This window comes from Quercus suber, unplaced genomic scaffold (genome assembly GCF_002906115.3).
Source record: "Quercus suber isolate HL8 unplaced genomic scaffold, Cork oak 2.0 scaffold_140, whole genome shotgun sequence".
Taxonomy (NCBI): Eukaryota; Viridiplantae; Streptophyta; class Magnoliopsida; order Fagales; family Fagaceae; genus Quercus; species Quercus suber.
In genome coordinates, this window is record NW_027069601.1 from 1,048,921 (window position 1) to 1,072,805 (window position 23,885).

General features: G+C 34.3%; 2 protein-coding genes across 2 annotated transcripts; both read right to left on the minus strand.

The window, feature by feature from the left end:
- Positions 1-7,893: 7,893 nt before the first annotated feature.
- On the minus strand, positions 7,894-9,147 carry LOC112031874 (photosystem I reaction center subunit psaK, chloroplastic). The gene is made up of 3 exons (XM_024064584.2): positions 8,950-9,147; positions 8,315-8,398; positions 7,894-8,199 (listed from the first exon to the last, which is right to left on the minus strand). The coding sequence occupies exons 1-3, from the start codon at positions 9,028-9,030 to the stop codon at positions 7,972-7,974; spliced, it is 393 nt and encodes a 130-aa protein (XP_023920352.1). The 5' UTR covers positions 9,031-9,147; the 3' UTR covers positions 7,894-7,971.
- Positions 9,148-19,301: 10,154 nt separating this feature from the next.
- Positions 19,302-23,139, minus strand: LOC111990358 (major pollen allergen Ole e 10). Its single transcript, XM_024022136.2, has 4 exons — positions 22,430-23,139; positions 20,134-20,472; positions 19,831-19,861; positions 19,302-19,724 (listed from the first exon to the last, which is right to left on the minus strand). The coding sequence occupies exons 1-4, from the start codon at positions 22,491-22,493 to the stop codon at positions 19,625-19,627; spliced, it is 534 nt and encodes a 177-aa protein (XP_023877904.1). The 5' UTR covers positions 22,494-23,139; the 3' UTR covers positions 19,302-19,624.
- Positions 23,140-23,885: the final 746 nt, after the last annotated feature.

Genomic DNA, 23,885 nt, shown 5'->3' on the forward strand with positions numbered 1-23,885 from the left:
AAGAGTTATATCAAAACCAATTTTCTAATGCTTAAAATACAAGAACAACAATTTTATTGCTACAACAAACTCTAATAAAACACAATTGATAAAGTACCCTAAAAAATAAAATAAAAACAGAAGTTTATATCAAAACTTGAAGACTTCAAATGTAAGGCAAATAAAATAGAAATTAATTTACAGATGAAATGTGTTTACTCAAAGTCTTTTCATTTTTTCGATGTGTAAATTTTATGTAGTTTTCTAATTTTCTAACTTGCCAAGTAAATTTTAAAACAATTTATATATATATATATATATAGAAATTTTCAAAAATCTTAAAAGGGTTACAATAAATTTTAAAACAATTTATATATATATATATATATAGAAATTTTCAAAAATCTTAAAAGGGTTACAATGTAGAAAATTCAAACTATTTTTTTAATATAAAATTTAAAAATAAGTTTCATAAACATAAACGTAAACATAAACATTTGATTATCTTTCTAACTTATAAACATATATTACTTGTTATTCAAAATAAACTTGAGAATATTAAAAAAAAAATTGATGATAAGTATGAGACCTTTCAAACAAGGTTTAATTTTTTATTATACCTTTTTTTCCCTCTAATTCTTACAAGTGTCGTTGCTAACCATAATTTGAAACTTCTCATATGAATTTATGTGTTCTATCAATTCCTCCAATAAATTACAAATAAATGCTCGCTTAGGTAAATCAATCATTAAGTGTTCGAAGTCCATACCCCTTTTTTAGTACTTTAATTTTTGGATAATACTCACAGTCTATTAAATGGTTCTTAGATTGGGAGAACATTATTATATCTTTATGTTTATAGGTAAGACTCATTCAACCTCTACATCTTGCATAAAAATGCACTAGGGTTTAGTAATATAAAGAGATAAAATCACTACATTTTTGAATAAAAGTTTAATGCACATTCTTTTTGCGTTGAAATATATTTCCTACACTTTTGACAATCCACCTTAATATGTTGTGGGTAATGAGTTTTCCATGCAAGTTTTGCTCCATTTGATTGTTTCATCCTTGATTTTAAGAATTTTGGATTATGTAGCCCCAACTTAATTTTAATTGTAGTAGTCATAGCTACAATACTCAATGTCTCCCTTTGGTGGCATATTACTTGAAGCTGTCAAAGAATTTATAAAATCTACCACAAATTCGAATATAAAAGCTCATTTGGATATGTCCTCATTTTATTACATTCATTCATTATTGAAAGGTTTATTACTTTAATTCTTAACCATGTACAAAGTGTTACTTAGCGTTGGTAACTTGATAATGTTATTAGTTCCTGATGAAATTCCAATGTATTATATCCTACTTTGGATAATTGCAAATCCTCTCCTCTCTAAAAAGAAAAAGAAAAAGAAAAAAAAAAAAACTATTTCTTTAAAGTTCATGTCTAATCTTAGCACTTGCACTGTAGGGGAGAAGCATTCCATACACTTAAACTTTTAGATTCCTCAATATACTAATCCATTAGCCTTTATTGATTAAAGAATCTCCTACTAAATGAATTTTAAATTTATTTAATTTTAAATTAACGTAATAGCTATATTAAACCAAAGCTTTATTGCTCAAGATGCCAAAAATGACAAATTTCAAACTACATGACAAAATCCAAAACACAATTGATGAAAGTACCAATAAAATGATATGCACACCAAGATAAAATATGATAATCTTCAAATACATAAATTTGTTGAAATCCCAACCTCCCTAGAGGTATGGCAAAGAAAATAAAATTACATACAATTGAATTATATATGTGCTCAATGTAATTTTATTTTTCAATATTAAAATTTTTTGTTGTTATCTTTTTCATAAGATGCATAATCAATTATACAATATGTTTACTCTTCGTATAACATTTTAAAGGGTTAGGAATGTAGTAAATTAAGAACCATTTTTTTAATACAATATTTAGATTAAAAATAATAATAATAAACATAAACCTAAACATAAACATAAATATGTTCATTTGTATTTTTTCCAATATAATAATTTAGTTCAATTGTTTTATTGAAAAATGGGTTTTTTTTTTTTTCTCTGCTTTGTCTATAAGAAATATGGCCACTTCATTGTAATTAATCTTTCTCATATTTTTTTTTATCAATAATATCAAAACACAATTTATTTAGAGAGGTTTTTTATATTATTCAATGGCTATCACGAAAAGTTAATATGGAAATCCCTTCCATTGTCTATTCAACAATCTTCAAAGCTCCATATTGGTAGATTTTTATAAAACTAAAATGTCAATGATTTTGAACATAAATATATTTGGATGTGCTCTTTATTACGATTGTTAATCCTCTAAATATTGATTGCTATTTTTTAAAATAATATTTGTTAGGGTAAGTCCAATTGGAATACGAAGGACAAAGGCAAGAACAAAACCGTTCTACTTGTGGATCCAAATTCTTGTTTATTTGGAGGAGGTGCAACAAGTTAATACTATATTATTATATAACAATGCTAGTGTATTATATTTTTATTATATGCAGCAAAAACAAAGTGGATAATATATCTAAAAGTTAGAATTTAATAAGATGATCCCCGCACAAAGAAATATGTTTGTTTTGTGATTACAACTTGTGAAGAAAAATATGTAACTAACTTTTTAGTTTTTTATTTTTATTTTTTATATTGATAATTTATATAGTGTACTTATATTGTTGAATTACTTAAATAATATATTTAATTAAAGTTTATGTTACTTGTGCAAAATTTAATAAATGAAAATTAGTTGATGAAGAGGTTCAAAGCAATAAGACACTGAGAATTAAAGTTTTATACAAGTGCTAGGGACAACTCGAGCCTTGTTAGAGTGATAGAGAAATTTTTCATTCCTACCTATCAGTTTTTTTTTCTTTTTTTTTTTTTTTCTTTCTTCATTTGCGATATGAGACAATGGTCAACAATGAGTTAGAAATTTGCGGGCAAGAATTGTCTAATACTAGGGATGGAAATTTTTGCCCAACCTGCGGATACCCGGCCCGGCCCAACCCTAATGGGCCGAATTTTACCTGGTCCGATTAGGAATAGGGTCGGGTATGGGTTTTTTTTAAAAAAAAAAACCTGAACCGGGTCCGGATTTTATAAAAAAAAAAAAAAATCCGAAACCCGACCCGGATATAACCAATTACCCTGAAATTACCAAAAACCCCTATATATATATATATATATAGCTATAACTAACCCTAGAATCACTCATTTCTTTAGTCACTGCCTCACGCCTCCCTCAGTCTCTCTTCACCCTCACTCCTCATTTCAACTCCCTCACTCTAAGTCACTGCCTCACGCACACAGCCTCCCTTACCCTCACTCAGCGCCTCACCCTCACACAGAAGCATGCTCACAGTCACGCTCACGCCTCACCTCTCAGCTACCTCCTCTCTCTCTTTCTCAAGATCTCTGCCACCCTCTCAGCCGCCTCACCTCTCAGACGACGTGTCGTTTCCTGACCAGTGCTACCCTCCGACGATCTATGCAACCTAGCCTCAGCTGCACACGCCGCCGTGGCATATATGTCGCTCGGCGACATCGACGCCGGCATCGGATGCGAAAGAAGCTTGATTGTGTTTTCTGTTTGTGATTTGTATTTTGTGTGTGTGTGTGTGTGTGTGTGTGTGTGGGTGTGTGTGTGTGTGTTTTTTTTTTTTTTTTTTTTAATAGTAAAAAAATTGTATTAACAGAGGAGCAAAAAAAAGCTTTTTATGTTTGGGATTGTGATTTGTATTTTTATTTTTTGATGGTGAGAAGTTTGTATTAACAAAGAAGTGGAAAAAAAAAGCTGATTTGTTTTCCTTTTTTTTTTTTTTTTACAAAAAAAAAAAAGAAAAAAAAAAGAGAGAAAAATCTTACACTTGCATATACTTATACTCAAGATCTTACACTTTGACAATCCAGTGTTTGACAAGCTGATCTGGTGTAAGATTTTTCCCTCTTTTTTTTTTTTTTTTTTTTTCATATTTTAAAAGCTGATTGGGCCTATTTTTGGCATCTGGGCCTTATAAAAAGATTTAATTGTGATTGGGCCATGATTTGGTCCAAGAATTAGGCCCAAATTTGGCCTAGCTGGATGGGGCCTGCGGAGCCTGGTAGGGGCGGGTTCGGGCCCTAAAAAAAAACCCGTTTAGTAAACAGGCCAGGTTTGGGCCGCGGGTCTTGGCCCGTGGCTCAGGTCCGGGTATGGAAAAACCTGGCCCGAACCCGACCCGTTGCCATTCCTATCTAATACAAAGTGAATTGTCCAATACAAAGTAAGAAATGTCTAATACGAAGCAAGAATTGTCCAATATGAAAGAGGAATTGGTGGGAACACAGGAAAATATAGAGTAAGTTAGAGAAAAATAAAATTTTAAAAATGGCTAGTTATCATATCTAGTTTACGGTGACTTTTTTTTTCCTAGGTAATTCCTAGCAAATTGTTGCATATAATCACATATTAGTTAAAACTTATGGTAGATGTTAAGTTATATTATTTACTATTCAATCCATAAATTCATTTTTTATACATTATTTTAAACTACAAAAACTTGAATTTAAAAAATTGATTGATGACATGGCTAATAATCTTTGATCACCTCAAAATTTTGCAAGCATGGAGAATATACGAAGATAATATAATCTAATAGTGAATTTGTCAAAATTTGAATCCAATTAAAAAATATTGAGTGGTATAATATTGCTTAAAATTACACAAGGTGTAACTTGAACCCAACATATATATGTGTGTAATATAGAATGTTATTAGTGACAACATTATGTCATCGTTGATATTTTATCTCATCATCAATGACGAGACACAATATGTACCATCACTAACAATGAAATTAGCTAAGACAAAAACATCATCATTAATATTTATGCCAAAATGTAAAACTGATCTTCTAAATTTCACATTTTGTTATTTCAGTTGTCTAAATTTTAGTTTTGTCATTTCAATTCTTCATTAGACTTTTGTTAAGTGCTGCTGTTTACTACCAAAATGATAATGTTTTGAATTATTTTTTTTTAAATTCTTAATTTAAAAAAACTGAAAAACGGTAATTACAAAAAAAAAAAAAAAAAAAAAAAAAAAAAAAAAAAAAAAAAAAAAATGTTTTGAATTATTTTTTTTTAAATTCTTAATTTAAAAAAACTGAAAAACGGTAATTACAAAAAAAAAAAAAAAAAAAGAAAAAAGAAAAAAGAAAAAAGAAACTAAGGGCTTAGGAAACGACCACGTGTTCTGTCTCCTCTACCGCGGGATGTGGTTCCAGCACCTGTACGAGAGGTTGTCAGTTGTCACCTACGCTGAAGCAGATGATTGAATCGTGGGACAATTACTATAGCTTGTTCCAAGTTGTGCTTCACAGTGTTGTGAACATGCAGTTGCCAAATCAGTGGCTTTGGGATATCGTGGATGAGTTTGTGTACAAGTTTCAGAGCTTTTGTCTGTATGTAGCTAAGATGAAGAACAAGAGTGAGCAAGACATTGTGCTCCTCTTCTTCTTCTTTTGTTTTTGACTTTCAGTGGCTACTGCTAGGGGATGCCCTGAGCCCTTAGTTTTTTTATTTTATTTTTTTTGGTAATTACCTTTTTTTTTTTAAATTAAAAAATTAAAAAAAAAAATCATTCAAAACAGTGTTATTTTAGTTGGTAAATAGCAGTACGTAACAGAAGTTTAACAAATGACTAAATTAACTATTTAGAGGACTGAAATGATAAAATGTGAAACTTAAACGATAAGTTTTACATGAAGGCCTAATATTTAATAATGATCCATTAGAAGTTACATATTGCTTTGGGTTCTTATGTTATCTATAATGACATTTATTACTATTAGCAACAACATTAATGTTGTAACAAGTAGTAACATATCTACATCGACATTAATGTTGAAGTTAAAATTTTTTTTTTTACTAAATATATGCAATGAAAATTAGCGTCAACAAATGTCGTTGCGAATACTAATAGCTAGCGACAACATTCAAAGCATTAGTGACAACTTTTTCGTCATCGCCAAAAAAGTAAAGACCAAATTTCTTGCAATTTTGTTTCTGCTTTTTCACAAATGCAACACAACATGTATGTCACAGGCGTGTTTGTATGCAGGACTCCTTGAGTTTGCCAAGTTTTATGGCATAAAAGCTAAATATGGCTAGAACTGAGTGATGTACTGGGTAATATTTTTCCCTTTTGTTTATAAAATCTTTTTTAGGTCTTTAAGTGGCAAATGGAAAAGTAAAAGAAGATTCCTATGCCAATCTCCAACTAGCCCAACCTTAAACTCTCATTACCCTAAACTTTGGCTACCAATCACATTTTTTTGGAGTTATCAAACTTGTTAGAGATATATTAGTCCATTAGCATAGGCCCAAGGCTAATTCTACTTTGTGTGCAAGTCAAGTCTCCTACTTGTACTAGAAGTTTATAGTCTAGAGTTTAGTCTACTATATATACACATATTATGATTTATTGTAACACAGGATTTGTACTACACTATAATATATTATTAATGTAACCCTTTAGGGTTTCCTCCGTGGATGTATGCCATTAGGCTGAACTACGCAACCCTCGTGTGTTATTGTGTTTTATACTTTATGCTTTCGCTTCTACATTCATACTAGCATATACAACATGGTGTATCAATGCTAATATTTAACATGATATCAGAGCCACCTTCTTGTGACAATGGTTTTCTGTCCTAACAGTATATTTAAGAGCAATCTTTGTTTTCTTCAATATTTTTTTCGCTGCGTTTATTTTCTTTGGCTTTCTACTGCTGCCGTCAAAACTCTCCGATATAGTTAAGCCACCGTTAGAAGTCGCATCAACACTGCAAGACCATTGCCTTACCGTCATAGAGCCAAACTTCACTCGAGGGATCTTCTCAACCTTATCAAATCTCAAGATTTTATCAAGCTTCCATCTTGAGTTTATCAAGCTTCCATCTTGAGATTGAGAGGGGGTGTTAGAGATATATTAGCCTATTAGCATGGGCCTAAGACTAATTCTACTTTATGTGCAAGCCAAGTCTCCTACTTGTACTAGAAGTCTATTAGTCTAGAGTTTAGTTTATTATATATACACATGTTATGATTCATTGTAACATAAAATTTGTATTACACTATAATATATTATTGATGTAGCCATTTAGGGTTTCCTCCGTGGATGTAAGTCGTTAGGCTGAACCACATAACTCTCGTATGTTATTGTGTTTTATACTTTATACTTTCGCTTCTACATTCATACTAGCATATTCAACATGGTGTATCAATGCTAATATTTAACATGATATTAGAGCCACCTTCTTGTGGTAATGGTTTTCTGTCCTTGCAGTATATTTAAGAGTAATCTTTGTCTTCTTCGGTGTTTTTTTCGCTGCGTTTATCTTCTTTAGCTTTCTACTGCTGCCGTCAAAACTCTCTGGTATAGTCAAGCCACCGTTAGAAGTCGCATCAACACTGCAAGACCATTGCCTTACCGTCATAGAGTTAAACTTCACTTAAGGGATCTTCTCAACCTTATCAAATCTCAAGATTTCATCAAGCTTCCATCTTGAATTTGAGAGGGAGTGTTAGAGATATATTAGCCCATTAGCATAGACCTAAGGCTAATTCTAATTTGTGTGCAAGCCAAGTCTCCTACTTGTACTAGAAGTCTATTAGTCTAGAGTTTAATCTACTATATATACATATATTATGATTCATTTTAACACAGAATTTGTACTACACTATAATATATTATTAATGTAGCTCTTTAGGGTTTCTTCCGTGGATGTAGGCCGTTAGGCTGAACCATGCAACCCTCGTGTGTTATTGTATTTTATACTTTATACTTTCGCTTCTACATTCATACTAGCATATTCAACATGGTGTATCAATGCTAATATTTAACAAAACCAAACACAAGTTGCAAACAAGAACAACATAAAATAAGATGCTTAAGATAATTTATAGTGCACCAATGTTCTTAAGGCCAAGAACAACCCCAACCCCAATAATGTGACCCAAAGATCCGCATGCCAAAGTATCTGCAAGAGTAAAACCAGCTGGGTCACCAGTCTGTAGGCCAGAGTTCCTAACTTCAAGCTTTAATCCTGCTGTGGATTTCCTGTTTGCCGATGGTGCCAACCCAAACCTTCCAGCAAATAGCATCAAGGTTGTAGAAGTCACAATTATCTGTCCCACAAATGTTTAGATTAGTTTCCCCAAAAAAGGTGACCTTAATTTCCAATTTGAATGAAATCCCATTAGAGTTCATCCAACAAAAAGACAGATATAATCAAATCCTTACCAAATTTGTGGGTGAACCAATGAAACCTTCGCAACGAGCACCAAGAGCACCCTTGCTCTTACGCCTCATTGGTTGGATTGCTGCCTGAATGTTTAGGAAAACATCATATTCTTATCAAACCACGTTAAACATTGTCTTGTATGTGATTGTGGACATTTTATATATCGTGGGATTTACTCAAAAGGTCCATGCAAAGGAGAAGATATCTCAAAGACGGTCTCGTAAGATAATTTTTTCTATGAGAGCGGCATTTTGTAGCATGTTAGAGATTCAGAGTATTTTAGCCAAAAAAAAAAAGAAAAAAAGAAATCAGAGATTCATTTCAGAGTAGTCATTTTATTTTGAAAATTAAGATGAAGTCATGAGTTACTTGACCTGCACGAACTTTCTATAGAATGTACAAAGTATTTTAGAAGGCTATTATATACTTTTCATCCACAACTTAGATCTCCTTTAACTAGCAACTACAAAATCAAGCATCATCTAGAATCATTAGTACTTGTAAAGGAACAAATAAAGATCATTAGGATAATATGATGAAGAAATAATAATAAGCAACAAAAAGTAATTGCTCTTATTGCATATAAAATTCAATAGAAACACCAATAAACCTGTCTTAGAAAAAGGACACTGACCATGCTTTTAACAGGAGCTGCTGACAAATTGGGTCTTAACCCATTAAATTGTGGGAGAGAAGTCATCACAGTTGTTGCCATCTTCCAATCTCAATGGAAATTTGATCTAACAAGAAATGTGTGATAGCTCTCTCTCTCTCTCTCTCTTGATAGTCCTATAATTTTACCATTTCCTTGCTTCAAAAGTATTATAAACTAGCGAACAAGAAATGCTGCACAACAGCCACATGAGCATTTTGTGGCTTCAGAATGCTCAGACTTTGGATACACTTAGATACTTGCTGCTGACGTGGCTGTATTCCATTGGGTTTATCCAATTGGATAAGGTTTTTGGGTGTCTATAGAAAGGCCGAAATTTCTCAAAAAGATTTGCTGGGAAATGCTGATGCATTTGGTAATGGGCCGTATTAGCCCGGTTTGTGTTTCGGGTGCATATTGGGCAGATCCAGTGAGATACAGACCCAACTTTTGGCCAGTATTTTATTTTTCGTTTTTTTTTTTAATGACGAACATTATGATTTTTTTTTTTTTGAAAGGTTTATCATTTGTGATTATAAACATGATTTTAAAACTCAAATCCGATAGAATTGGTTTAAAAAAAAGAAAAAAAGAAAAAAAAGATGGCTCCCAACTTTGTGGCAAAATCAAAGTTCTGCCAATGGTCACAACATGACTGTCAAAAAATAATTTTGGTTAAATTATTAATGTGAAATTTTAAAATCAAACCAATTTTATCGTATGGTGTCCTTTTATTTAAATAATAAAAATTAATCATTGGTAGCCTAAAGGGATGAGCTATACTGTTTTAGATATAGAGTATTGAAAAGCATAATCGATAGTTGAAGTTCACTTGATTTTGAAAACTTTCGATTCTCTATAATAACCTTTCAACATGTGTTGCATTTGTTAAATCAGCCAATTTTTTTTTTCAAATAAATTAAATGGAGGAATCTTCTCAAACAAAAAAATTAAATGGAGGAAGGATTAAATGATGAAAAGTTAACACTGTTAATAATAGGGGGACCAAGTTGAACTAGACTAATAATTGAAGGACCAAACTAGTATGCTACTCAGTTTATTGGTTTACAGGCCCAACTATTCATCATCTCCATTTTGCTTTAAATAGACTAACCTCTTCGTATAAGTTACATGTATTTAGAGGTTTATATTTATATTTTATATTTTAAATTTTCAAAAATATATTATATCGATTTAGAACATGAAAGAGAATAAGAATGTGAAGAGAAAAATGGAATAATTGTCACCCATTTGTGTTTTGAGTGGATAACATGTAAAATGAAAATGCAAGAGAAGGGCGTAGGAAGGGAAAATATATTGATAGTTTTAGTTATTGGTTGGTAGTATAAGATTTGGCCCATGCCAAAAGCTTTTACACCACTATTCAAATACATGCTTCTGAAGATTCTCGTTATGGTGCATATTTGGATTCGTTTAAGGACAATGATGATGTGGCCTAGGCCTAGACCCTTGAGTGAAAGGCCTCTGAACTCCATGCATTCCCTCATGCTTCCCCAAAAATTAGAGTAAAAAAAAATGAAAGACACTGTTCATCCGACATTGTTCACCTGTTACTATTCATGACACTGTTCACTCCGAATTTTGCCTATTTAAGGGGGGTTGTCCCTTAAGTTAAGATATGAATTTTATTCTCAGAACTTGTTCTCAGAATTTTCCTTAGAACTTCTTCTAGAGAGAGTTTTCCTCCTTAGAAGCTTTCTTTGAGAGAATTCCTTGTTATCTACTTCCTTGTTCACCTTGTTCACTACTACCTTGTTCCTACAAACCTTGTAACTAGGACTAGTTCAAGTTTTGTAACTATTAACCTCTACTGTTGAGATCTTGTATTCACTATTACTGTAAGTGTTTAACTCTACTTTCAATAAACAAGTATTTTCAGTTTTATGTTCATTATACTACTTGTTGCTACCGCTACCTTGGACGGATTACCGCCATACCGAACGGTTCTAAATTGCTTTCATTTATTTTGAATTATTTTGTTATTCTAAACTTATACTACCAAAGTGCAGAATTTTTTGAAACAAAGTGTAGAATTTTTCGCAATAGTCTCTCATCTCCAAAACTATAATAGTAGTTGCTTGGAGTAAACCACCTGATGGTTGGTTTAAATTGAACTCAGATAGAGCCTTCCGGGGATTGCAAGTTGAGAAGGGCTCATTAGAAATCATAATGGGCAAAAGATCAAAGGTTTCGCAAGATACATGCGTAACACAACACCAATAGTATCACGATTGAAATCTGGGTTTTACGTGATGGACTGATATTAGCTAAAGAACTTGAAATTTCATATCTAACTTAACTCTAGCGTTGTGGTTCAGTTGATGCTTAATTCCTCTACAAATGGTTTTATGGAACCTCATTTGACTGATTGTAAGAATCTGTATGTTATACTCAACAAGCAAATTAGGCATGTCTTATGAGAAGCTAATACGCGCGTTGATACACTTGCTAATCTAGGAACTACTTTGTTATCTAATTATGTACCTTTTGTTTAACCACCGAATGTGGTTGAACATTGGTTGATCCTCAATATGGATTGGCAGGCATGTAACAGACTTATTAATAAACAAAAAAATTAAAAAAGAAGTATAAGTTTTAAAATTGCTAAATTTATTTAGGCGTTAATGCACTTTTAGTCCCTACATTTTGATCCAATTTCTATTTTGGTCCCTATATTTTATTTTTACCACTTTTAGTCCCTAAACCAATTAATGCGTGACATTTAAGTCCTTACCGTCACCCAACTGACAGAAAATGCTGACGTGGCTAATGGTATAGTAAAATAATAATTAAAAAAATCTATTTTAGCATTAAAAAATTGCTACGTCAGAATTTAAATTAAAAAAAAAATTTAATTTATTAATTTTAACTAAATGAAAAATTAGGAAAAAAAAATCAGGAAGAACGTGATGAAAACAAGAATTCCAACCCAGATCAATGAAATCAAGAACACAAACCTAAACACAGAATTTTCTTTCCTGACCCGTGACTACCCTCAAATCACAACCACAAATCCACTGGAATCTGCCACAAAACCATCAACTATCCACTACAAATCCAAAACAATAAACCCATCCACTACCCACACAAACCAATCGGTGCAAACTACCCCACCCAAATTTGATTTAAAAAAAAAAAAAAAAAAAACTCAGCTAGTCTAGGCACCATTCCTCTTCGATCTAAGAACGAAACCCATCACCAAACTCCAATTTGTGAACGAATCCCACCACCAAACTCCGATCTATGCCATCACCGAAACCCACCACCAAACTCCAATCTCAGCCATTGAAACCCACCACCAAACTTCAATCCAGCCACTGAAACCCACCACCAAACTTCAATCCAACCACCAACCATTACCGATCCAGCCATCGAACAATCATGAAACCCATCACCGACCGACCCAAACTCTGATCTGTGCCATCACTAAAACTCCACCACAGACGCCGATCACCACAAACCCACACCCTCCACCACGCCAATCCACAAACTCAGACCTCCACCACGCCGATCCCCATAAACCCACGCCTTCCACCTTACCACGGCAAGTCGGCAACACCATATACACAGAAACCCACAAAAAAAAAATGCCAAAGAGAGAGACCCGTTGATTTGAGAGAGAAGCTTGAGGCATATGGGTTTGGGTTTGGGTTTGAGCAAAATCAAGAGATAAAGAGAGTTCAAGAAGGCTAAGCACCAAGATAGAGGGAGAAAGAAGAAAAAGAAGAAGAAAAGGAAAGAATGGAGGCGGAGAAACTGAGAGACCGATCTGGGGAAGAAAAAGAAAAAGAAAGAAGAAAACAAAAAAGAAAAAGAAACCCACAAGCATTGTTGAGACAGGAGAGTTTCAAAGAGTTGTGATTTGGGATTGTGATGTTTTGATCTGTATTAGGCTTGATTTTTTTGTTTTTAATTTTTTTTCATTTAGTTAAAATTAATAAATTTTTTTTAATTTAAATTCTGACGTAGCAATTTTTTAATGCTAAAATAGATTTTTTAATTATTATTTTACTGTGCCGTCAGCCATGTCAACATTTTTTGTTAGTTGGGTGATGGTAAGGACTTAAATGTCACGTGTTAGTTGGTTTAGAGACTAAAAGTGATAAAAATAAAATGTAGGAACCAAAATGGAAATCGGGTCAAAATATAGGGACTAAAAGTGCATTTATGCCATTGTAGACGACTAAATTTCTAGTTCGAAATAAATCAAACAAGTAAAATAGTTGCACAAATACGAATTTGTATTGATGATTGTGGTATAATTCTCTGTGATTACAAAAGAGTTATCCTCTAATTCGATCTCCTTGCAAGACTTATTGATTTGAATTTGTGGTAATGTGATTGTGACTTGAACACAAAATATCCTTCAATTTGGTTGAGGGATAGATCGAAGATTGCTAAAACGGAATTACAATGAATCTCTGGCTATGAGCTTGTTAGAAATCCTTTGTTCTTCACGTTCTTTGTGTTCTTCGTGTTCTTGGATTTGTGGTGGAAGTTCTTCGGGGCTTTAGAGGCTTGAATCCGTAGAGCTCCACTGATTTGTGCTTTGTTGATGTTTTCGGACACTTTAGGCTTGATTCCCGCAAACTTTTGGATCTAGGCGGATGATTTGAATGATTTCTCTTCGAATGTTCTTCGTATTCGAAGTTAAAGTTCTTGAAGTTCTTGGAGGCTTTAGAGCTCGGTTCCGGCAGAGCTTCTGGACTTCTGAGTGCTTCAAATGGTTTGGTGTCCCCAAATGGCTTAGGAATGCTTCTATTTATAGGAGTTTTGGGGTAGGTAAGCGACACGTGGCGGAGTCTGATTAGTGACATGTGGCAGAGCTTGATTGGTCCGCTTATGTCATTGCTTGCATATGCTGGACTGATTGTGTCATCGCTTACACGTGCGAGACTGCTTATGTCATCGCTTACACGAGCTGATGCATGATTGGTTCTTGTATGACACTTGACGAATTTCTGTTGGCTTCTGAATAGTAATAGTAAAACCTAGCAGCAGCATGTGGCGCTTTGTAATTGGCTGCATTTTGTGGACTTGGTAGTGTGACGTGTTAGCTTGTGATAGGTCGGGAATTTTCCTTCTCTACAAATGCCCTCTCGAGACTCGTTCACACACTCAGTTTCAGAGTGTGGTGTGAGAATGAGTTTCGAAAACAGACTTTTACTCTTGGCTCTTCAAATGAAGTAATTGAAGGTGGCGAAGCTTTTAGCAGGATGAGATAATTTTCGAGGAGTAGACCCACCCATATGAAAGGTTTTGATGAGACTGAAAAGAGGTTTGCAAGTATTTGAATGTACTTACATGACCGAGCTTTCTCAGCAGAGGTTAAGTTGAAGTAACTTCAGAAGAGTGTTTTTGGATCGTTGGCGGCGATCACATGGTGTAGAAGATGGGGAAGACGCGAGGATGGTGGCTGGGTACAGCATGCAGAGCCATGGGGCTAGCCTCGTGTTTTTAAGAATCGCTGGTGAAGTTATATCAGAAGAGTATACTTCGGATTACGGCAAGGCCATGTGGGAAAGTGGTTGAGTGTGCTTGTGTCATCGTTTCACTCAGGTTGAGGTAATCTCAGAAGCTTATGGATTCTGGAGATGACGGTGTTGGTGGTGAAGAAGATGGGGATGAAGCAAAGCGAATTGGTGAAACATACGCCACCATGGTTCTGATCCTATATGTCAGGGACCCTCTGGTGTAGGTGTTTCTAGGAGATACACTTTTGAAAATGGGATGGCTGTATGTTTGCATGGGTTCTGATAGTAGGTCATTGAATGTGCATGCGTAATGGGACCATACTGACAGACGTTAAGTTGAAGTAATTTCAGAAAAATTCATTCTGAAATACTTCAAGTTGAATTTAAGTTGGAGTAATTCCAGAAAGTGTGTTTTGAGGTACCAGCAATGATGACCTCTGGATCCCACGCCGCTGGGAACATGGAATACGGCTTTGGTAACCATTTACCAGCCCCAAAGGCTGAATTCTGATGAACTGGTGCCCCGGAGGTCGTATCAAGTGTTGGATGGAAAACAATTTGTAGGATACCCCAACACTTTTTACCATCTTCACTTACTGCTACTTGTTGGAAAGGCACAGAAAAATGAAAGATAGAGCTAACTTGTGATTCTGGTCCTAAAAACAAGCCAAGTTGCTGTTTGTTCACCACTGCTTCTGTTGGAAGGCCAAACAATTGGAGAGAGACTACAGGAGCCCTGAGGTTAGGAACAGGTGTCTCTGTTGGACTTGGATTTCCTGGCCAACCAAATCTGAAGAAGCATGGAACCACAATGCAGGCCTTGTTATGAATAATTTTATGGACAACTGTGGTCGTTAGGTGGGGAAACAAAATTTGTTTGGATCTCAAAACTACAATGGTACTGTGAAGAGGGTTTCTACGGAACCATGAGAGGGTTGATTTCAAACTGATTGTGAAGTGATATTGGTTGCTGAGTGTTGAGAATGATGAAGCCATAGTGAGAAATGGCTGTGAGAATGAGGACTTGAAAATTTGAAAGAAGCGAATCTTCATTTATAACTCAGTGTGTTTTTCTGGATGAGTTCTTTATGAATCCGGCCCTTCTATTTATAGCGAAGAGATGAAGAATGGTGGATGGGTAGTTGAGAATGGCGGATGTGAATTTTTGGTGAGACTGGTGGATGAGAATGGTAGGTTAGAGACCGGTAGAGAACGAGAATGGTAGGTGAGAGAGATGAAGAATGGTAGGTGAGAATGTTTGGCACCGAAAGGGGAATGGTAGGTTGGAATGTTCGGCACCGAAAGGGGAATGGTAGTTGGATGGGTGACCCGATGTAATTTCAAATTCAAGACACACTTGTGAGAGTTTATCTGTACTTTGAAGGAGAAGCCTTGATGAAGTTTGGAGAATAACCTTAAGGGGATCCAAACTAAATGGATTTACACTTTTTGTTCCCATTCCTTGAGTGATGAGCACCGCATCTCACGCTGTTGGCCCACATCGGGCTTCTTTTCGTTGGCCTTCACATTTCTCGTTGAAATTTTGATTGGGGCAAGGTTGACATTCATTGAGTCTTTGACATTACTTTTCGAATTCCTGTCATTTTTCCTCATTTCCCGTTTCTCTTTCCTTTTCTCAAGTACGGGAGGTTTTGTATTTCCATGGTTAGAGATACTCAATTCCATGTCATGCGCACGAGTTGCTAACTCTTCAAATGTTCGGGGCTTTATCCCTTGAAGGATGTAAAGAAGTCCCTAATGCATGCCTTGGATGCACATCTCTATAGCAGATATTTCAGAAAGTTTATCCTTGCAATCTAGACTCAAAGAACGCCATCGATTGATATAATCAACGACAGGCTCATCTTTCCACTGTTTGGTATTGGTAAGTTCCATCATGCTCACCGTGCACCATATGCTATAGAATCGGTTGAGGAACTCTTTTCAAGTTGTTCCCAGCTATCGATTGACTCAGGCTCTAAGTCTGTATACCAATCAAAGGCATTTCCTTTCAGTGAATGAACAAACTGCTTTACCAAGAGGCTTCCTTGAGTCCCTGCATTCTCACATGTTTCTACAAAGTGAGTCACGTGTTGCTTAGGGTTTCCTTTGCCATCAAATTGTAAGAACTTGGGGGTTGATACCCATTTGGCATCCTCATATTATCGATGCGCTTTGTATAGGGCTTCGAATATATGAGAGAACTTGTAGAAGAGCCTCCATATTGTGCCCGAATAGTGTTCGTTATCATATCCTGCAATTGTTGGATAGATATTGAAGCCATTGAGGCGGAATGTCCGTGTTGAGAAGTGCCTTCACCTCCTTTTCCCTTATCACCCTTAGCATTTTCTCCTTTCAAGGTAAAGCCAGGTGGGCGCTCAAGGCCATGACTTGATTCACCCGAATCTTCTACCTCCAGCTTGTTCATTAGGGTTGCAATTTTGATGTCCTTTTCTTCAAGTGATTTTGTGAGGAGGATGATCCTTTGTTCCATTTCAGCCATCTTTTCTTCCATGGTAGAGGTGTTAGTCATCATTACTGGCATGACCTCTAGATGTGATGGAGAAAATGATGAAATAGGATGAGTCAAAGGTACTTCATTCCTTAAGTTTCTCATCACAGGTGAAGAGTTGATAGAAAAGGTCCTTGTTGGGGATGATTCATTACTGTTCTCCAAATTTTTTGAGACAGATGAATCCTTATTGGTAGCTTTCCTCTTTGCAAGAAAGTCTAGAGAGATGACAGTAGAAAGCTCGCCCTCTTTGGTTGGTTGAGGTTGAAGTTGATCAAGAGCTTTGGATTGACTGCGAGTGACTGGGCCGGCATAATCATCAGTACTGGAAGCATCAACGGCTGATTTTCGAACATTCTTGCTAGAGGCCATTGAAGTTAGTAGCAAAATGATGTCGAATTTCTTTTGAAGGAGAAAGAGATGAGAGGCAGAGAGGTTCCACCGGGCGTGCCAGAATATGTAGACGACTAAATTTCTAGTTCGAAATAAATCAAACAAGTAAAATAGTTGCACAAATCGAATTTGTATTGATGATTGTGGTATAATTCTCTGTGATTACAAAAGAGTTATCCTCTATTCGATCTCCTTGCAAGACTTATTGATTTGAATTTGTGGTAATGTATTGTGACTTGAACACAAAATATCCTTCAATTTGGTTGAGGGATAGATCGAAGATTGCTAAAACGGAATTACAATGAATCTCTGGCTATGAGCTTGTTAGAAATCCTTTGTTCTTCACGTTCTTCGTTCTTCTGTGTTCTTCGTGTTCTTGGATTTGTGGTGGAAGTTCTTCGGGGCTTTAGAGGCTTGAATCCGTAGAGCTCCATGATTTGGCTTTGTTGATGTTTTTGGACACTTTAGGCTTGATTCCGCAAACTTTTGGATCTAGGCGGATGATTTGAATGATTTCTCTTCGAATGTTCTTCGTATTCGAAGTTGAAGTTCTTGAAGTTCTTGGAGGCTTTAGAGCTTGGTTCCGGCAGAGTTCTGGACTTCTGAGTGCTTCAAATGGTTTGGTGTCCCCAAATGGCTTAGGAATGCTTCTATTTATAGGAGTTTTGGGGTAGGTAAGCGACACGTGGCGGAGTCTGATTGTGACACATGACAGAGCTTGATTGGTCCGCTTATGTCATCGCTTGCACATGCTGACTGATTGTGTCATCGCTTACACGTGCGAGACTGCTTATTCATCGCTTACACGAGCTGATGCATAATTGGTTCTTATATGACACTTGGCGAATTTCTGTTGGCTTCTGAATAGTAATAGTAAAACCTAGCAGCAGCATGTGGCGCTTTGTAATTGGCTGCATTTTGTGGACTTGGTAATGTGACGTGTCAGCTTGTGATAGGTCGGAATTTTCCTTCTCTACAGCCATTTATTTATATGCTATTGTTCTCTCTCTCTCTTTTTTCTTTCTTTTTTTGGTAGTAATTTGATAATTAGAGGGAAGATTTGAGCCTCAAACCTCTTTGTTGGATATACCAATTATACCATTTTTATTTTATATATCTTTAAAAAAAAAAAAAAAAATCCATTCAACCATCTAGTGATGCTCTTCTAAAAAAAAAACAAAAAAACAAACCTATGCAGTGATGTTTGTATTTTTTAGAATTAAAAAAAAATCAAAACAAAATGAAAAATTAAAAAGACCACAATCTCTAATTTATTTATTTAATAAATATTTTTTGTTTTAAACCTACATTAATTTAATTAGAAAAGAAATGCGAGAGTTGGACTCATATCATGTGTGGGAGTTCAGTGTTGGGTAAACATCTCCAAAATCGCGTGCCTGATGAAAGGAAAAGAAAGGGCTGGCCTTGAGTGAAGATTGAAGCTGAAGCTGAAGCCCCTCTCTAGTCTCTCTCTAGTGTTGTGCAGTACCACCGTTTGCTTCCACAATCTGACATACAAGCAGAAAACACTGCCCGAGGGTAAACAGTGCACAGACAGAAGTACTTTTGTTCATATTTTTTTGGTTTTTTTAATCTGAATTTATCATGTTGGATTTGATTTTGGCAACGTATGAAGGACAAAAGATATCACCACCAAGATACCATAAATGGGCCCCCACAGTTTCAGTCTTTCAAGATTCAGCCCTGTTGCTTGATACGTGATAATTTGAACTCTGTCTCGTGAGAATTTGATGTGCATGGTTTGAGCGGTTGAGCCTTGTATTTGACATTTCAAAATGGATTTTTATAATGGTTAAGGTTTAATTTGTTCATTTTAGAAGTCAAAATATAGAGCAAGCTATGGAATGTGAAAGAGTGCAAATAGCTACAATTGAAACAAAGAAAGCGAAAAAAAAGAAAAAGAAACAGAGAAAGACAAAACAGGCAAAGATACATAACTCAACACACAAATCTTAGACAAAAAACTAGATAAAAGCATATAATGGGAACAAATTAAAAGAAGGAAAAGAGAGATCTGCTTAGCTATAGATTCCTAACCCCACGACAAAGACAGGCATAGTTTAACAAACCACAATTACAAAATCCCTTTTCTTTTTTTTGGGTACTTAACTAACAAAATGCTAATAATATATTTAAGCCCGGATCCTCCTGCTTCTCTCTTTCCATTGCATTGAATAGTTTGGCATGAATAGGTTAAGACCAATTTTAAGTGCAGCAAATTAACTAACCACTCGGATCAGCTTCCAAAGTACAAAAGCAATAGAAGCACAGCAAGTTTCCACCACATATAGCTTGGATCATGCTTGGACGATGGTGGTGCTGAAGAGCTTACAGATCTGAAATCAATACCAAACAAATATTAATCAATAGCCAGTAATTACATGTGCCCTCAAATGCACACCTATGTGTTGAGATGTAGCAAAGGGCACAAAATAAACATACCCAGATGTACTGTAGGAACATTTACCATAACCTGTGACAGACAGCAAAGAGATCAGTATGGTTTTCATTTTCCAACCCAAACCACAAAACAATATTGTACTTAAAATGCTAATTTTAAAACCACATTTCTGTAATAGTTAAATGATTGAATTCTCTATTTCCTATCCTTTTAAACTTCCGAGACAATTGGTAATGGTATAAGAGCTTTTGAACAAGTGGAATTTATCAACAGCCTTTCCTATTTTTATAATCATATATTACTGTAATTAACAGAGGAGAGATGGCAGAGTTTAATTATCTTACTGGGGTTGTTTTTAGTGATGGTGGCAGCTCCTCCAAAATTGCAAGCGATATCAGAATTTCCATTCTGTTGATAATAGTTGTTGAAAGCATAGGATGCATGAGACAAGAGGGTGTCAGGGTTGAAACAAAGTCCACCCTCTTGGATTTCTCTGCAGTCTGCCATTCCGAGTCCACAAGCCCAGTCTAATGCATTCTGCAAATCAGCTTGAGAAACCCCAGGATGGGCAACACACCATGTTTTGCCATCAATGAAAGTTGTGTTGCCTTCTGGAGGTGACATTGTTGTCACTGGAATTGCTGTATCTGCCTTCTCTTGCACCACAGCTTCAGTTGTCAAAACTAAATATTTGTAAAATGAAGGGAATCAAATTAGTGAATAAAATTACAAATTGATATTTCAAAAAATTGTTAATTGATATTTAATCAACATGCCTTTTGGCATTAAGTATGTTTTAGGTTCAATAAAACCATGAAGCTCTAAATATTTTGAAGAACCGTTCCCGAGAGCTTAACTTATGAGTTTGGGCCTAATTATATTATATTAACATTTAACCTTAACCCTTATTATTATTATTTAATTTAAGACTTCACTCACACATGTACCCAACAATTCCAAACAGATCATCTACTCTAAATCTCTAATGGTGGGTTGTGCATATAAACATTTAGGGGCCACTTAGCCTAGAACAATGATTATGCACATTTGTCACATAAGTTACCCCAAAAAGTAAATAAGACAAACACCCATGATCTATCACTATAATCTTGTAACATCAGCATTTTAACTGTTATTTACTGTCCTGAGGAATAATTCAACCAAAAAAAGAAAAAAATTGTCCTGGGGAATATTTCATTGATGTTTGAAAACAGAAATTGGAGTGTAGTATTTGAGGCTCGAGTAGGATCAACTAAGGTGCACTCGGGAAGCAAAGTGTGTGATCCCCACCACCTTTTTCTTTTTATCTTCTATGGCACCATTGAACTCTTTCATATAAAACAATTAAAAAAATTGGTTTGAAGGCAAGTGAGAAGCATTTTCATTTTTCAGAGTAGCCTTTCGGTTTTGAGTAGAAAAAAGAATAATTTACATTGCCATAATAAGAAATTGATATATAAAAACTAAAACTTTGACACAGCAAGGTATATGCAATTAAATTAAATATAGATTTCCAGATGAAAAAGAACCCAAATCATTCAATAGATCCATAATGATTTTTAGCTTGTATTTTTTTGATAATTCAAGATTTTTAGCTTGTAAATGGTAAAAGATCGAAAAATTTGTATTCATGAAGCTCGGAATTTCATTTGAGCTGGTGAATAAAGCAATCTAATTGTGATTACAAATGGACCAACTATGGAAACCGATAAATGGGCATTGAAAAGTCAAATTTGGCGTCAGAATATTCATTTTGGCAGGCTTCGGGTGTGTGGCACTGTGGCAGTGCCCAAGTCACCGCACTTTTGTAAAGTTTAGATAGTAACATGTTTTTTCCACCTTCTAAAAAAAAAACATGTTTTTTCCTAAACAAAAGAAGAAAATGGAAGTAAAAAGTAAAAAAATCTATTACTTACTTACATTTTGGATTTTCTTAAAAAATAAATAATTGATTATGATTTATTATTTATTCATTGGTTTACAAGCATATAGTCATAATTATTATGAGCAATTTTTTTATGCATAATTTGACTTTATTTTTTAAAAAATATATAAAAATATAATTTAATAATATTAAATGCACCACGGTAAATTTGAAGACATTCCACTAGATGTGTCATTTGAATTACAAGCTCTTAGAACAATGATCAAATGTTGAAAAAATGACACATAATAATCTATAAATGTTTTTTTATAACAATAATCTATAAATGTTGAAAAAATGACGAAGACAAGGAGGTTAATTAAGGCTATATGAACATATTATCCACACTTTTTTTTTTCTGGAAATGAAAAATTTTAAGATAAATTACAGAACATTTGCCTATGTGGGAAAAATTAAAAAAAAAATATTTAATCTTCCATTAATTTTTTTTTTAAACCGAAAAAAGGTCTGGTAGGGAGATATATATATATATATATATAAGGCAAATAAACAAACAGTATATTGACCTGCAAGTGCCAGGTTCTCAAAAAGAAGTTAGAATAAAGAAATGAGAACAGTGAAAAAATATACAGAAAATGAGTAGCTAGAGCAACAAATATAGTAGATACACCACCTAACAAGTCAAGCCCATGAATAAGAAAGAGGAAAGAAAACACCAAAAAAGGGTGAGCTTATAACAAGAAATAGAGCATTACCCAGATAGCATTCGATCAACAAAAGGCACTGGAAAAACCACATTTTCTTTGTCATGGACTTCATGGCTGCTTCGCCTCACCCTTCTGCCTAGCTAGAAAGCCTTTTCAAAGCCTCTTTTGCTCAGCCTAAAACCAATAACAAAGGCAAAATGTCCCACTCTAGGTCTCCATGAATACACTTTGTTTCTCTCTCTCTCTCTCACTCTCACTCTCACTTTGAAAGCTGGAGTACTAGAAGTATGAGAATGTGGGGTGTTTGAGGGAATCAGTAATTTCTTCGACGAAAATTATGTTCCTTTCACTTTTTTTTTTTTGAGTTTTTGGTCAACAGGGTATGATTATGGTGTACGCATCAGAAGAGTATTCTACTTTGACAGGGCAGAGCGATGGATTCATTTTTAGACTTCAACAGATATATGGAGCTTTATTTGAGAAGGTGGTAGAGTGAGTCCAGCGATAAAGCAAGTTTTAGTTCTCTCTTCCTCAATCAACTTCTCGCGATATATTAACCCCCTTGAAATTCTCTTTAGTTTGCCTCATTCTATGAGGTCATTCTGGTCCATCTTATTTTACTTAAATACTAGTAATGTTTTTTTTATTCTTGAAATTTACTTAAAACTTAAAAGAATGTGAAATTTACTTAAGACTTAAGAGAGTGTTTCTTATCCAAAAAAAAAAAAGAAAAAAAAAAAAGAGAGTGTTTCTTTGTTTGCTCAAAAAAAGAAAAATAAAAAAAAAAGAAAAAGAAAAAAAAGAGAGAATGTTTCTTTGAATATATTCCTAGAGTGTGTAGTTCTACATCTCATACCCACTAGCACCGGCGTGACTATGCCAAGAATGTCCTGAGGGGTCAAATATAGATATGATGTGAAAGTCTATATAATATTCTATGTTCCTACCATGTATAATGGTATAAAAAAAGTATTATAAAATAATTTAAAATGTAAATTAAGTATTTTATAACCCTAATATGTGTATTACAAAGATTATCTTTATTTAACTTAATAATTGTGTCAACATTGATAAAAATATTTGATTTTTTTAACCTATATCCATCAACAATGTTTAAGCATTAAAGAAGTACAGAAAAAAAAAAAATCATACAAAAGTTAATTGTTAGGGTAAGGACTAATACTCTTATTTCTTTTTCCATTATTACTAGAGAAAATTGTTAGGGTAAATGTGTTTGAAATGTCCCATTAGTTTAAGTAATTGGAATATACAATTACTAATAAGATTATGACTTTATTTAAATAAATACAAATAACCTGATACTTTCTTTTAAATATATATATATATATATATTATTTTTTGAGATTAGGGTGTTATAAATCTAGCTATTTTCCATTTCATATGTATAAGTTTTTTATTTTACATTTTTTATAATTAAAATAGTTATACATATTTTTTTGTTAAAAAAGATTTTTAAATTTACACATTGTTTTTTTTTTTCCCG

Coding starts and splice junctions, on each gene's coding strand:
- LOC112031874 (XM_024064584.2), bottom strand. CDS start 9,030: ATGGCAACAACTGTGATGACTTCTCTCCCACAATTTAATGGGTTAAGA. Junction 8,399..8,949: donor CAGCTCCTGTTAAAAGCATG/GTCAGTGTCCTT, acceptor CTAAACATTCAG/GCAGCAATCCAACCAATGAG. Junction 8,200..8,314: donor TTGGTTCACCCACAAATTTG/GTAAGGATTTGA, acceptor TTTGTGGGACAG/ATAATTGTGACTTCTACAAC.
- LOC111990358 (XM_024022136.2), bottom strand. CDS start 22,493: ATGAAGTCCATGACAAAGAAAATGTGGTTTTTCCAGTGCCTTTTGTTG. Junction 19,862..20,133: donor CATCACTAAAAACAACCCCA/GTAAGATAATTA, acceptor TGTCTGTCACAG/GTTATGGTAAATGTTCCTAC. Junction 19,725..19,830: donor TGTTCCTACAGTACATCTGG/GTATGTTTATTT, acceptor TATTGATTTCAG/ATCTGTAAGCTCTTCAGCAC.